This window comes from Myotis yumanensis, unplaced genomic scaffold (assembly GCF_028538775.1).
Source record: "Myotis yumanensis isolate MYYU_CA2020_CCGP unplaced genomic scaffold, mMyoYum1.0.hap1 SCAF_16, whole genome shotgun sequence".
Taxonomy (NCBI): domain Eukaryota; kingdom Metazoa; phylum Chordata; class Mammalia; order Chiroptera; family Vespertilionidae; genus Myotis; species Myotis yumanensis.
In genome coordinates, this window is record NW_027223767.1 from 50475114 (window position 1) to 50490370 (window position 15257).

At 59.6% G+C, this 15257-nt stretch overlaps 1 protein-coding gene across 1 annotated transcript; it reads right to left on the minus strand.

The window, feature by feature from the left end:
- Positions 1-8875: 8875 nt before the first annotated feature.
- TRIM47 (tripartite motif containing 47) lies at positions 8876-13382 on the minus strand. The gene is made up of 6 exons (XM_070393134.1): positions 12702-13382; positions 11594-11689; positions 11111-11341; positions 10765-10963; positions 10238-10312; positions 8876-9987 (listed from the first exon to the last, which is right to left on the minus strand). The coding sequence occupies exons 1-6, from the start codon at positions 13380-13382 to the stop codon at positions 9347-9349; spliced, it is 1923 nt and encodes a 640-aa protein (XP_070249235.1). The 3' UTR covers positions 8876-9346.
- Positions 13383-15257: the final 1875 nt, after the last annotated feature.

A 15257-nucleotide genomic window follows, 5' to 3' on the forward strand; every position in this document is an offset into this window, starting at 1 on the left:
TCGTTCGCAATAGAGTCAGCCAATCACAGCTCTTAGACGGAGGCTGGCCCAACCACCTGATCCCGAGTGTCACGTGGTCAAAGAGTTTACACTCTCTCCCCCTTCCGCCTAGTTTCGCCTGCATCACAAACAACTTGAAGACTACAATTCCCAGAAGGCAATGGTCCCTCCACCTCTCTGTATACTAATGAAGGATGCATTCTGGAACTTGTAGTCTTCCAGACCGTAGGCCTGGATGATTCACTACCTTGCCTTACTAATCCTCCTGTGTACTCCCCACCTTGTGGAATGAACAGTTGGGCGCATCATAGGGGAAATTAAAAAAAACAAAAAACAAAAAAACTACTGGATTCGATTCTGGTCGGGGGCACATGGCTGGATTGCAGGCTTGGTCCCCAGTTGGGGGCATGCGGGAGGCAGCTGATCAGTGATTTTCATCATTGTTTCTCTCCCTCTCCCTTCCTTTCTGAAATAAATGAAAATACATTTAAAAAAAAAAAAAAAAAACACTGGGCACACAGAATGGGGGCTGTAATCTAAATCTGGTGTGTGGCTCGCTGAAAAATCACCTTACAAGGGCATCTTCACTCACTCAACCAACATTATGGAGCACTTACTAGGTGACTTTACATCCGACATACACATAGATGAGTGCAAGACCCAGTCTCTGCTGCAGGACACGGTGGGTGGGTGGCTGGCAGAGAAGAGTCAGAAAAACTTTCCCTTCATGACATCAAACCCAGACCCTAGCCCGGCCAGCGTGGCTCAGTGGTTGAGCCTTGACCTATGAATCAGGAAGTTACAGCTCCATTCCTGGTTTCGGGCTGGATCCCCAGTAGGTGGCGTGCAGGAGCCCGTCAATGATACTCTCTCATCATTGATGTTTCTCTCTCCCTCTCCCTTCCTCTCTGAAATCAATAAAATAGCCAAAAACAAAACAAAACAAAACAAAACACCCAGGCCCTAACAGGTGGGCGGTGAGACTCTCCCTGTTCCCCCCACCAAATTCACTGTCCCGTGGGATGCGCCTCCACCACAACTGGCCTCCAGGTGGCACTGCTCCCTCTAGAATGTTCTGGCTTAGTGGTCCAGCCCGTCCCTGCAGCGTCCTGGCTGGAAGATTTTAACCAGATTGAACGAAATTAGGCACAATGTGGGGCCAGCAATTTACAAAATAGGCCTGATTCGTTTCAGCTTGTGACCTAGCATTGGGTGGCCCTACTGGGCATCTGTAGTTCGTAAATTCCCCACCTCGAGGGGGATTTTTAAGGGGGAATGTGAGCATCTCACCCCCGCGTGGAGGTGCTGGTGCACCATTCACCTTAAGGGCTCAGAGTTTCATTCCGGGCAAACAGCTGGTTTCCTAATACGTGGTGGCCAGTCGCAGGGTCCACCTACTTAATTTAACTTTTTTCTTTTTTAATCCTCACCAGAGGATATATATTTTTTTAAATATATTTTATTGAATTCTTACAGAGAGGAAGGGAGAGAGATAGAGAGTTAGAAACATCGATGAGAGAGAAACATCGATCAGCTGCCTCCTGCACATCTCCCACTGGGGATGTGCCCGCAACCCAGGTACATGCCCTTGACCGGAATCGAACCTGGGGCCTTTCAGTCTGCAGGCCGACGCTCTATCCACTGAGCCAAACCGGTTTCGGCAGAGGATATTTTTTTTTCTTTTTTTCACCAGAAGATATTTTTCCATTGAATTTTAGAGAGAGAGTGTGGAAGAGAGAGGGAACGACAGAGAGAAATATTGATGTGAGAGAAACACATTGTTTGGTTGCCTCCTGCACAGCCCTGCGCTGGTCTGTGCTGGTCTGCTCTGGCACCTTCAGTGTTTTGGTTCTAGCCAGAGGCTGCCATCTTTGGTGGAAAAGTAAAGTATTCTCACCGCCATGGGGGACCAGGCTTACATAGACAGAAGTCCCTGCCCCTGGTCCCTGGTTGGTCCATTCTCATGCAAATGAGGACACCAAATCCCAGGTGTGTGGTTTTTTTTAAAGATTTTTTTCTTGATATATATATAGAGAGAGAGAGAAACACTGATGTGAGTCTGAGACATCCGTTTGCTTCTCTCTGCGTGCCCCCTACCAGGGACCAAGCCCAAAACCCGGGCATGCGCCCTGAGCAGGAACCGAAGGTGCATGGGACGGCGCCCAACCAACTGAGCCGCACCCGTCAGGGCTTTTTCTTTTCAAAAAGAATCGTGTGTTGATTTTTAGAGAAAGAGGAAGGGAGAAGAGCCTGACATCCATCGGCTGCCTCTTTCTTACAAGCAACCTTTTGGTGCACCACCTCCCAACAGGTTGCTTGGCCCAGAAGGCCCTGTCCTGATTGGTCAGTGATGAAGCTGATGGGCGATGGCTATGCAGCTCCAATTGGATGGGGAAGCCTCAGTCCTCCCGGTAGAAATAGGGTCCCAGGAGCTCCTCTACAAGGGCTGGCTCCGCTGGCAGGAGCACCTTGCAGGCAGGCAGTTCAGTGCTGGCTTCTCCCCGAAGCGCAGTTTGCGTGAGAGGCCCTGCTGCAGAGAAATGGCTGCTAGGCTCTTTATTTTATTTTTTTTTGGAGCCCAGTTACCCACCAGGCGCCCTTTTTAGTAGCTATCTTATTTCTCAGGCTCTAAACTAAAAGACAATATCATGAATACACAGTGCTGTGGCCACACTGAGGGATCCTGACAGAGGGGAAGTGTGATAAAGAGGAAGTCGGAGTGGAGAGAGATAGCAGGCTTAGCGAATTCCGGCTTAAATGTCCAACTTTTGCAAGTTTTATACAAACACATCCTTAGGGCCGCTCCCCGGCCGTGGAGGAACCGGTGGTTTCCAGCGTCCACACTGGCCAGCTCCAGGGCAGTTCATTGCTGATCCAAGTCTGCGGCCAAAGTCCCCGTCTGGGCCCAGGTCTCAGAACTCAGACCTCTCCTGCCTTCTAGTCCACACAGGCTCTGCCTGTTTCCAGAAATGGCCCCTTTTTTGTTAAGCTGTAAGTCCTCCTATTCTCCAGACCCAAGCATCTTGAGGTGTGCTAAGAAGGGGTGTGAGTATGCCTGAGAGACACTGCCCCCCACCAGGGCAGCCAGGTGGGTCTGACCCTGCCTGTCTAACACCTGGTGCCCTCCCTGGTGTCCCTCCTGACCCCCGAGCAGCTTCATCTCTGTGCCTCAGTGAGCAGAACAAGCATCATTTGTGCTGGACAAATCATCATTGTCTTTGTGTGCCAGGTGGGCAGTTAGGCTTGAGCAGAGCAAGGACGATGGGCCAGGTTCAGAAGGTCACCAGGGAGGAACGCTGGGTGCCTAGCAACGGTCAATTGTAGGGGGGACCTCGCCCCCAAGGGACCTTCCCTACCCTCGCATACCTATGGCCATAGGCTTAGACCTCCTGGCCCTTCCTCCAGAGAGATCACCTCCAGGCCTCAGTAGTATTTCAGCTCTAGGCCCAGAGAAGCAGCGAAACCAGACCAGCTACACCAAGGCCGACCTCAGGATTAACCGCATTGACTGAGGACCCCTGACCGGGAGACCACCACCCTGCAAGGACACACCTGGAAGCTGCTGAATACCCTATTGGGATCTTCCCCTGGGACCTCCCCTAACATCTGCACCCTCAAAACCCTTAGGACGGAGGACCCGTGCACGCTCCCTCCGGGTGCAGGCCCTCGCCTCTCTCCACCCTCCCCCCTCTTCGTCCCCCTTCCTCCCTCCCAAGCTCCCAGGGCCCTTCCTTTGCCTCTGTAACTTGCTTCCTAAGCTCCTTTCTTCTAGGAATTCCTTCTTCTACCTCCGGGATTTACCCAGTGAACGTTCTCTTACAGCACGAGTCTTGGCTCTGAATTCTTTCCCAGCCAGAACCCAGGTCCCGAGGTTGCAGGACCCAGGTGGGCTGACCCCGCCGGTCTAACACCCAGTCCCTTCCTGCTGCCGCCAACATTTCCTTGTTTTTAAACTTTGACCCACAGCAAGCAATACATTTTATAGCGAGACCCATCACGTGGGTGCACGTTTATACGTGCAAAGAAAGTAAAAATCAGCTGGACAAGCAAAAACAGCCTTGCAGTCCCCCGGCTGGGAGGGGAGACGCAGGCGAAGCCCCAGCCACGCTACAGGGACCTGAGGACCCCCTCCCTCAGCGACTGCTGCTTTCTTACCAGAAATACCCCAGGCAGGCTTGGCAATGCCTCACCATTAGGGGGTGCCCCATGCTAACCGCTCGCCTCCTGACGGCACCCAACGCTCCTTAATCCCGCTGCTTTGAACCCCTGCTCAGGGCCAGCAGCCCCCCAGGACCGGCCTGGCCCTCGCTTCCTGTGGACCCTGCTCAGAACCCTCCAGAACCCACACCTGACTAAGACCACTTCCCGCCTCCCTCTGGTGGGCGCGGGCCATCCTGGGGTGAACTGTGCGGGAGCCACTGCTTGGCCAGAGGAGACTGGGCGCCTGACCAAAGACAGCTGGGTGGGTGAGGAGCTCATTCCCAGAAACACTCTTCATGCCATGAAGGTTTATCTAAAAATTGCTTAAGCGTTTAAGTGCTTAAGCTATTTTCCCCCAAAAGGAGACTGAATTACATCAGCTAAAAAAAAAAAAAAGATGTGCGTTTGGGACAAGTTTTATTTTATATTGTACTCCAATATTCTCTGTTCTACTTAGTTATTTTAACAACTTGCTAATTGTTAAGCACTGAATAGGTTTTGCAATCCTCGTCTTGAAAGCCCCCTTCCCATTCCAGAAGAAAGGCAGGGGTGGGCTGGGGGCGGGGAGGAGGGAGGTGGGAGGAGCACCCACTCAATGGGACCTGCGTTCCTGGAGCTGAAACTGCCCCGATTTACGGCTCCCCAAGCAGCGTGCTGAAGGGCGGGCCGGTGTGGCTTACGTAGTTCCCGACCTCTGGGGGTGGCAGGATCATTTATTTTTTAAAATATATTTTTATTGATGTCAGAGAGGAAGAGAGAGGGAGGGAGAGAGAGAGAAACATCAATGATGCCAGAGAATCATTGATCGGCTGCCTCCTGCACGCCCCCTACTGGGGATCGAGCCCGAAACCCAGGCATGTGCCCATGACCGGAATCGAACCGTGACCTCCTGTTCACAGGTCGACGCTCAACCACTGAGGGTCGACCTATGAACTGGCCAGACAGGGTCACTTTTTAGATATGCCCTTTGTTTGCTCTTCACGTGGTAGGAGACTGAAAGGCATTTCCCGGATGACAGAGGGAGCTACAGCCAGGACTGCCGCCATCACCAGCCAATCAGTGCGCTGAAGGCCTGGGACGGACTCTCCCTCGCGGCCGCGGCAGGAACCGGTCTTGCCAACACCTCGATTCCAGTCTCCTGGCCCCCAGACTGCGCGACAGTAACCAGCCCCTGTTTAGCCCCCGGTTTGTGGCACTTTGTGACGACAGCCCCAGCCGACTCCTGCTTGGCCCCGGGGAGAAGGAGGCTGCCATTCAGGACCCGAGGGGCTGGGACAATGGGCATCTCAGCAGCTGCCCCGGGGGCGTTTCAGGGAGGACCACCCGGAAGGGGCAGCTGAGGTCTGAAGGGCAAGGAGGAGCTAGCAAGGCAAGAAGAGTGGGCCGGGGCTTGGACTGGGGGCCAGCGCACCCCAGGGGGCCAGCCTGTAGGAAGGAGAGGGAGAGGCGCGAGGGAGGCAGGCGGTTCTGCAGGGACGGAGCCGGTCAGGATTCTGGACTTTTCCTAGCAGCCATGGGAAGCCTGGGGACGCAATGCCATCAGATTTGAAAGTGTGAAGTCACTGTAATTTAGGTGAGAAATGGGTTTAAGGAAAGAAAAAAGAGGATGAGAGGGGCCGAGGCTACCCCATCTGGCATCTTTCCGGGTAGATGGAGAGGAGCACCCCCAACTCTGGGAAGGAGGACCCAGAACTTGCAGGGAGGGGCCCAGGCCCCCAAAAGCCTCTCCGAGGCCCTCCTTCCCTGAGCGCCCTCCACGCGGCTCCGCGGGGCTGACTCCCGCCTCTTCCTGGCTTTCGGGGCTTTGGGAGGCGCAGAAGTGGAACCGGACAGCAGGTCTGTGTAAACACTCCATCGCGGACTCTCAGAACAGGCCTTGCCGCTACTTCTGGGGAAATCGAACTTGACAGAGCAGGGAGGTCTGGACCGGGAAATTTGGGTGGGGCTCGTCTCCATAGCAACCAGAAATAGCTCCAACGGTGCCCTGGCTCTGCCTCCTGATGGAGAAGCAGGGACTTGTGTTACCGAACATGACCCGCCCGAAATAGCTCCCTTCCACCTCACGAGGGCCCCTGCTGGCAGCTGCCACTCTGCCCACAGCTCAGGGCTGGGTTTGACGCAGACCCTGCAGCTAAGGGCTATTTTCCTCCCGGGGAAACCAGCCCAGCCCAGCAGAGCCTCTGGACCTCAGCCCCTCCCAGCTCAGCCCGTCTTCCCAACAGCCTGCTGCTTGGCCACAGTCTGGGCCTGGCCTCATCCTGGGCCTGGGAGGAGGGGAGGGCAGGGGAGGGGAGGCCCTTCAGTGGGTGCTCCCCGGGAGGGGACGGAGGAGGGGAGGACAAGGGTGGAGATGGTGTCTGCCTTGACCCTCCTGGGGTGTGTGGAGGGGCTGGGAGCAGTGAGGGGTGCAGGACCCAAGGGTGCAGGACGCAGCGGTCCGCAGCTGCCAAGAGCAGCGATGCTCCAGCCCGTTGCTCGGCCTGTTGTTTAGGGCTCTGGAGTAATTTTCCCACAGAAACAAAGCGCAAGTGGAGGTTGGCTCCCTGCCTGGCCCAAAGGAGCCAGATTCAGCCATAGCGACAGCCCCGGAGCCCTTCACACTCTCTGCCATTGTCTGTGCTGGGCGCCGGCGGCAGCTTCGGAGACCACACATCCTGGGCAGCTCCGCCAGGGGCTCTGGTGGCCATGGCAACGGGGCCAGGCTCAGGGCAGCTCTCATACAGGCTACTGCAACGCTGGGAAAGAGTGCGTGCTTGTGCATGTGTGTGCTTGCATGTGTGTGCGTGCATGTGCATGCGTGTTTGTGCATGTGTTCAGACATTTCTAAGCAAGGCCACACCTACGCGTGGAGCATGGAGCAAGTGTGCTGGACTGGGTAGCTGGACTGGGTAGGCTCCTGCATGTCTGTGCCTCAGTTTCTTCCTATGGAAATGGTAGTGGTAGAAGGTTTGGCCTACATGGGGGTTTCTAACATTTTTTCTTTTTTTTAACAGTTTCTCTTTTTTACAAGCAATTTTCAGTAAAATCTATTTAATTAAAGTGTTGGCTATACCCAAGTGCCTAAAAGATTTCATTTAAAGTGGTTATTTCCATAAGCCAAATGCTGTTTTATCTAACAATCAAATATTAACATTTATGGTTTGGTGTTTGACTTAATTAAAAATATTTATTATAAAAAAATAAATAAAGTGTTGGCGGGGTGGTGAGGGGCTAGCCCTGCTCCACTGCCCCTTCCCAGCCTGCCACCTGCCCCACCTCGGGCACCTCTTAACTCCTGGTCTTCTCAGAACATTTTGAAAAGTACAGCTGGATTCAGACACACAAATACAGACGTACACCCAGGCGGACAGGCAGACATACACACTCATACAGGACACCCACACGCACAGACACACAGACAGACACACGGATACACAGGGGCTCCCACACGCCATCCCTCCAGCTCTAGCATGATCCCAGAGTTAGAGGACGGGCAGGCGTGTGGATACCCCACAGTGGGGACCACACTGAAACCTGGGCCGCGCCCACCCGCCAGCCCCGTGCCAGCTGTGCGGCCTGGGTGCCCACCCCCTGCGCGGGGCTGTGCGGCTGCAGTGCACGTGAGTGTTGGGAGCTGGAATCACTGGAAGCGGCAGGGACGCTGGCTGCAGACCTGACAAGTCAGACTGGAATTCCGCCAGGAAGCGCCAGTGCCAGGGGGGCGATGAGACAGAGCTGGGGTGGTGGGAGGGGTGGTGAAAGGTGGGAGGCTCACAGCAGGTGAGCGGACACTAGGAAGCCCCACGGGCCCACCTCGTGAGGCCCCAGAGCCGCCTCCCTCATGGGCCCCAGCGGCTGGGTGAGCTGGGGGCCCTGGCTGCCTAGGGAACGGTGTTTTGAACCCAAAACACCAGGAGCAAGGAGGGCCCGCCCAGAAAAACAACATCCTGGCTGTGGGCTGAGGCAGGGCTGCGCAGGAGGGACTATTTTTAGCCGCCCAGGCAGCCAGGGCAGGACTTGTATGGCCTTGCTGTCTGGCTGCATAGCTCACCCATTGTCCCGCCTGACCTGGGCCGGGTGCAGAGAGGCCTCCGTCTGCCCTGGCCCTTCCTGCTGGGGCGTTCTCTGGGGGGCCCCTGGGCCACAAAGAACCGAGGGAGGGCGGGCTGGCCTGGAAACACTCACCAAGTAGCCTCGGGGAGCAGAATTGGGGCATCCCAGGCCACGATGGAGGTTTGGTGGCAGCAGGGGACACGGGGCCATCCAGGCAGAGCAGCAGAGGCTCTGCTGGGGTGCAGGGCACGCGTCTCCCCAGCCTGGAGGCCGAGCACTGTCCCGGCTGCACAGCCGGGCGCGGGAGGTGAGGCAGAGCCCAGAGGACACAGGTCCCTTTATTGTAGATGTTCTGGGCTCCAGCCACACCCGCGTCAGCTCAGTCACATCCTTCACGGGCTGAGAAGGTGTGTGAGTGAAAGCAACTCGGGTCTCAGGCCTTCTTGCCCCTGCCCAGGAGCCGTGCCCTGTTCTCGGGGGTGTGATGTCTGCAGTTAGTCCTGGGCACAAACACCACAGGCAGGGCCAGAGCGAGGCTGTGGCATTAGGATGAAAACAGCTGATGGGAACCAGGCTGCCCAAAGCAAACACGTGGCAGCCAGAACCACTGTGGGGCTGGACCCCCACGGGAGAAGCATCTCTAGCTGCCCCTGTCCAGCACCAGGGAGTAGGGCTGCCCCAAAGGGCAGGCACCCCATTTCAGCCCCCTCTTTGGGCTCCCTCCCTCCCAACAGGAATCCTGGGACCAGGGACTCTGTTCCCTTCTCCTGCCTTTCAAGACCGGCTCCTGAAAGATGAGAAACACTGGGAAATTCTTGGTGGGCGGAGAGCAGGAAGGAGTCATTCACTCAACAAATGTTTATTGAGCACCTACTGTGTGCCAGGCACTGTCCTAGGCACCTGGAAAAGGAGGGCTTGGGGTAGCCTGGATCTGTCCTGGCTGTGGCTCTCTCTCCCGGAAACAAGGCCTGCAGTGGGGGGAGGGGGTCTGAGAGGCACTTGAGAGGGTCTGGGAGGCCAAGTGTTCTTTTAGAAATGAGGCTGCTGAGGACGCGTGGGCTGCGGAGACGTGCACGCCAGGAGCCGAGGCAGCGGCCGAGGCCCGGCGCCCGCATTACCTCCTCTTCAGCACTGATATGCAGGACTTCTTGAGGGGCCCGATCTGCAGGTGGGCGTCCACGCTCTCCAGGAAGAAGGCGGGCTTCAGCCGGCTCCTGAAGAGCCCCGGGAAGTGGCTGTCCAGGATGCTCTGGAAGGGGTCCCCGGGGGAGGCCGTGGGGCCACTCCTGCGGGCCCGGGTGGCCTTCAGCCGGCGCAGAAGGCTCACCTTGCCGTCCCGCACGGCATAGAAGGCCAGGGCTCGGTCGGCATATTCCAGGCAGACCCCAACCGTGGGCGAGAAGGCGTGCGGCAGGGGCGCCTCCTGCCCGTGGAACCAGACGGAGAAGCCGCGTCCGTTCCACTGCAGGCAGCAGGAGTGGGGGTTGCGGCCGAGCCGGCCCCGGTCGTAGGGCTCTTGTGGGGAGAAGTCTTCAGCCATGACGCCCACGCTGACCCAGCCCTCGATGATCTCCACCTCCCAGTAGTAGGTGCCCCGGTCCAGGGCGCCCTCGCCCAGCACCTGCTCGCAGTGCGTGAAGCGGGTGGGGGACTCGGGGTAGCTGATGGGACACAGCACCCTCTTCACGCCTTTCGTTCCGAACAGCTGCAGGAACTTGTCCGCCGTGTCACTGTCCAGGTCCACGATGTAGGCGACTGCTCCCCGGGCGGGAGAGAGACGCGGGGCTCAGGGACAAGGCCAGAGAGGACACCCTCCCCTAGGTGCCCACCTCCCCAAGCACAGCCTCGCCCACCTTTGCAGCCAGCACTACTCAGCCCTGCTGGAGCGCGCCCCATGAGCTGGCCTAGTTCACCCCATGGACAAGGGAGGGACTCCAGGGCCAGGCCAGCCCTGCGGCCGTCAGGGGGCCCCGTGTGCGGAGGGCCGAGCCCAGGGTGCACTCACACTTGAGGAAGTAATCCCGGGGCACCTCGCTGTCCAGGTGGCTGCTGTTATCTGGGTCCTGGGACTCAGCATCGGCTGCAGAGAGGAGACAGCGGAGGGGTCTCGCCAGCTCCCCGGGACTGGGCTGTTCTGCAAGGTGCCCCTTCCAAAGCCGTGACCCCCAATTCCCTCTTCCCCCAATTCCTCCCAGCAACCCAAGCCTCCTGGGACAGGCACGCCGCCCAGGTAGGGTACCCTGGGTCACATGTATGCCTGGCCCTCGGAATCTACCCCCCGCCCCACTTGCCCCCGGACTCCAGCCCCTCTGAAGTTAAAGGGGGGCGGGGAGAAGCCCCCCTCCCGCCCCGTCCTGTAGGCTACGGCCAAAGCGGCTGACTGGTCATTACGGGGTGGCGGCTCCAGTCGCTGGCAGGATTCGGTTCCGCCCAGCAACAGGCCATTTCCATCCTCTGCTCCTGCACGGGCACCGGGCCGGGGGGCCTGGGAGGGGAGCCTGGGGAAGGTGAGTCACTCCGAGGGGCACCCACCTTCTGGGCCGAGCTTGTGCGGCCCGTCCTCGTCACCGCTCAGCCCCCGCAGCTGCCCCCACTGGCTGGCGCAGGCCGCGGCCAGCACCTCTCGCACCGCCTTCACAGCCTGGGATGACTTAGTGAAGCCGAGCTCCCGCGGGGGACCAGGCCCGGGGCCGCACCCCTCCTCCAGGGCCAGCCTGAGTGCCAGCAGCTCCTGTGCCAGATACATGCCCATGAAGGCCCTGCGAGCCACAATGCCTCCCAGCGGGGGTGAGACAGCCCTGCCGGGAGCCGGCACAGCCCTGAAGGCTCGGGCACCCGCTGCCGTCTCTCTCCGCCTCCCGCCCTCTCTGGTCCTCACCTGCAGGAAGCTCACTGAGTCGGCCTCGGGGACCTGGCTGAGGTTGTGGCGGGCCCGGCTCAGCCTGCTGCGCTGCTCCTCCTGCCGCCGAAGGTCCCCCTGGGAGCGGCTCAGCATGGCGGCCTCTCCCTCCTCGATGAAGCCCAGCACCTCCTTCTGGAACCCCTGCAGGGTGGCTGCAGCCTCCGCAAACAGCTGGCTCACCCTCTCCCGCTCAGACACGGCTGCGCTCTGCACCGGACAGTGGGAGCGGTGGGGAGGGCACAGACCATCACTGTTTGGGCCCCATCCTTCCAGACCCCCCTCTCCCACCCCACTCTCTGGGAGGGGCAGAGGGACCCACCGGAGCCACCCTGGGTCTCTGCCAGGGGGACTGGGCAATGCCCTGGGCACAGGCCTCCTTGGAGGGGACCAGACCACGCTGCGAGCTCACAGTGCCAGGAGCCTCCTGCAGGAGGGGACGGGGTCAGGGTCGGGGCTGACCTTGATGAGGGCCACGGTCCGCCGGGACTGGGCAATGCCGGCGCCCAGCTCATCCATGCGGTCCTCCACGGCACTCAGCACTTTGGGCTGCTCGGCCTGTGGGTGACATCTTCATGAGTACGGCGCCTGGCAGAGGCCACAGCCTGCCCTGGGGTCCCAGGCCTCACCCCGGGGTGGGGCAGGGCAGGGGCGACGTGGGCATGGTATCGGTGCACGGGTGGGACTGGGGGTGGCCGTGATGTCCCACAATATGTCAGAGGGCGGGCCTCAGGCCGCGGTGGGTGTCGTTCCCAAATGCCCAGGGGGAGCACAGTCTGGCTGGGGGCTGTCTGCCTCCCCTCTCTGACCAGCGGGCAAGTACAAGGCCACCCGTGGTCCTCAATGGCGCATTCACTTGAGAACTTCCTTCGGTGGAGAAGAGGCAGAGAATGGAGGGAGCAGGGGCTGCACAAGAGGCCATTCAGCTGTCCTGGGGACCCCTGTCCCCAAAGAGCCCGTGTCCCCAATCCAGGCCTTAAAAATGGGGATTCCGGGCAAATCCCCCTGGGTCTTATGAGTCAAGGCGGCTCAGGCTGGAGACACGGAAAATCCCAAGGCCAAAGCGCCAAGACCGGGCTGGAGGCCAAAGGAAACTGGGGGCGGAGGCAGCAGGAAGGACCGCGCACATGGTCCCACCACTGGCCCCGGAACAGCTGGACAGAGCGGTCTGTGTGCTCCACCGGCCGCACTCCAGTGGCTGCCACACCCATCTAAACCCGCGGCCTCCGTGCTGGGCGAACCTGGAGCCCGGTCCCGCACGAACTGGCCGGTCTCATCAGCCGCGCAGCGGCAATCAGCTGCCCAGGAACCGCAGGGCCTAATCCAGATCCCTCCTGCCTTAGACCCCCATGGGCCCCCTGCCCACCCTCCGCGTCCTTTTCGCGTTCTCGCTGGGTCCTCGCATCAGCCCATCCCATCGCGAGCGGATGACGTTGTCAGGGCTGGAAGGGACAGCAAAGACCCTCAACTTCCAGGAGAACATGAACAAAATGGGAAGGAGGAGGGGCGGGGGGCGACCCAGGACCCTCGGCCCGCCCACCGTCACCCGTGCGCGGCGCCGGCGGCCCACCTCCTGGAGCGCGCGCTCCTGCTCCAGCGGCACCAGCTCGTGGCCGCGATGCTCCTGGGCGGCGCAGGCCTCGCACAGGCACAGGCGCTCCGCGCGGCAGTAGCGCTCCAGCGGCCGCAGGTGGCGCGGGCACAGGCTCTCCTCCAGCCGGCGCAGCGGCGGCACCAGGCGGTGTCCGCGTAACGCGGGGCTGCGCTCGTGCGGCCCCAGGTGCGCGGGGCAGAAGGAGGCGAGGCAGGAGAGGCAGGAGAGCGCGGCGGGCAGGGCGGCGCCCTCCGGGCACGCGTCGCAGCGCACCGGCTCTTCGCCCGCAGCCCATGGCTCGGGCGCGCAGGGAGCCGACGGCTCCGGGGCGCTGGGGGGCGCGCTGGGGGCCGCGGGCTCGGGGGCCGGGGCCGAAGCCGAGGCCCGGCCGGGCCCGGGCCCGGGGCCCGAGCCCTGGCGGAGCTGCAGCAGCTCGGACAGCGTGTGGTTCTTGCGGAGCTGCAGGCCGTCGGGGAAGGGCTCCTGGCACAGCGGGCAGCGGGCTGCGCCCCCGGGGGCGCCGGGTCCGCCCGCGCCGCGGTGCGGCCAGAGCGCGCTCAGGCAGGCGAGGCAGAAGTTGTGTCCGCAGGGCAGCGTCACCGGCTCCCGCAGCGGCTCCAGGCAGATGGGGCAGCTGAAGGGCCCGCTGCCGTCCATGGCTCCGCGGCCGCCGGCGCCGCCTGTCCTGCTCCCGCCCGGGAGGGACGGACCGCTCACGCCCGGGCACCGCCCCCTGGGGCCGCCGCCAAGGGGCCCGCCCCGCCCGTCCTCAGCGCGCACCGCCCCCCGCGCCCTGGGCCCGCCCGGGTCCCTGACACCCGCCCCAGCTCTGACTGCTGGGCCGCCCTGGGCCCCGCCTGACTTCCAGGGGCTCCTGGGTGATGGGTTCTCCTGGGCCCGCGGGGCTGAGGGGCGGGCGCTGCTGCAGGTGTGAGAGAGGGCAGAGGGCAGAGGAGGCGAGCGAGGGCGGCACGCTTGAAGGAAACTGGGAAGGAGCTCACCCTCCATTGCCCTGCAAGCCTCCCCCAGGTGTGGCCAGGCCGGGCGAGCCACAGTGTCGCGCAGCCAGCACCTTGGACCTCCAGCCCGGACTCTGCGCCATTAGCACAGCTCCGGAGCTGCTGACGCAGAGGAAAAGAACTGCTGATGTGCGTGTGTTTGTGCCCCTTGGCGACTCCATTTACCGCCCCCCCGCCCCGCCCCCCGCCGGGGAACTGGGACTTTCCTAACCCTGAAATGGGAAGTTAATGTCTTCTCTTCTCCAAGCCCCTTGTTTGAGGAATTCAGTTCTGGTCCATGGACACGCGTGGGCACCTGTGGTGTGCCCGGGGCTTGGGGTGTGGGTCCCCAAGTGGAGGCATTTGTTAAGACTCATCTCACTATGCATTTAAAATGGTGCACTTTATTGTATGTAATGCTTTTATTTTTTAAATATATATTTTAAAAAATATATTTTGTTGCTCTAGCTGGTTTGGCTCAGTGGATAGAGCGTCAGCCTGTGGACTGAAGGGTCCCAGGTTCGATTCTGGTCAAGGGCACATGCCCGGGTTGTGGGCTCGATCCCCAGTAGGGGGCGGGCAGGAGGCAGCCAATCAGTGATTCTCATCATTGATGTTTCCATCTCTCCCTCTCCCTTCCTCTCTGAAATCAATAAAAAAAATATATATTGAAAATATATTTTGTTGATTTCAGAGAGGAAAGGAGAGGGAGAGAGAGATGGAAACATCAATGGTAAGAGAATCATTGACTGGCTGCCTCCTGCACGCCCCTCACTGGGGATAGAGCCTGCAACCCGGGCATGTGCCCTGACAGGAAATCCAACCATGACCTCCTGGTTCATAAGTCAGTGCTCAACCACTGAGCCACGCCGGGCTATATGTGTTGTTGTTGTTTTTTTTAACACAATAAACAACAAGATCTGATGGGGCCTAACAGTTACTGTATCTTTGAAAGAGCGATGAGCATAAATGGTATTCCAACTTCTCTGTCACCATGGCAACATGCTCTGAAAATGTCTGTAATTTCTGTTGGTGACAAGTCACAGGTATTGCTAGTAGCATTGTGGTGTGTTCTCTCCCTGCACAACAGAGAAAAATGCTCGATTGCAGCTGGAGGACAATGAAAACACAGATAGACTCTCTCCCCAAGACCCCAGGGTAAGAATGTCTACTTTGGAAATATGCTATGGCGAGCCCCCTGACCTGACATCCTCCTCCCCGGGAGGGAAGGAAGCAAAGAGCTAAAAACATTGAAAGAGAGGTGCTCTTCACTGCCCCGGGGGCAGGGGGGGGGGGATTCATGATAAAGGCCCTCCTGGAGGAATGACATTTGAGCTGGGGGTTCGCAGACTGACAGGACTCAGGCGGGCAGAAAGCAGGGCGGGAAGAGACAGATCTTCAGGAGCGGGCCTGGGCGGGCCTGCATGGGCGGGAAGGCGGCTAATGAGTTCCATACGCTGGTTTCCACAGGGAGCCCTTGATCTCGAAGGTCCCTTGTCTGCCAAGACCAGGAGCGGCTCAGAGGCTCAGGCGT

Bases quoted from the DNA above. Each gene is read 5' to 3' on its own strand.
- TRIM47 (XM_070393134.1), bottom strand. From the start codon at position 13,382: ATGGACGGCAGCGGGCCCTTCAGCTGCCCCATCTGCCTGGAGCCGCTG. The intron at 11,342-11,593 runs GTCAGCCCCGAC...TGTCCGGTGCAG, and splicing joins GGACCGTGGCCCTCATCAAG to AGCGCAGCCGTGTCTGAGCG. The intron at 10,964-11,110 runs GTGAGGACCAGA...TATCTGGCACAG, and splicing joins ACTCAGTGAGCTTCCTGCAG to GAGCTGCTGGCACTCAGGCT.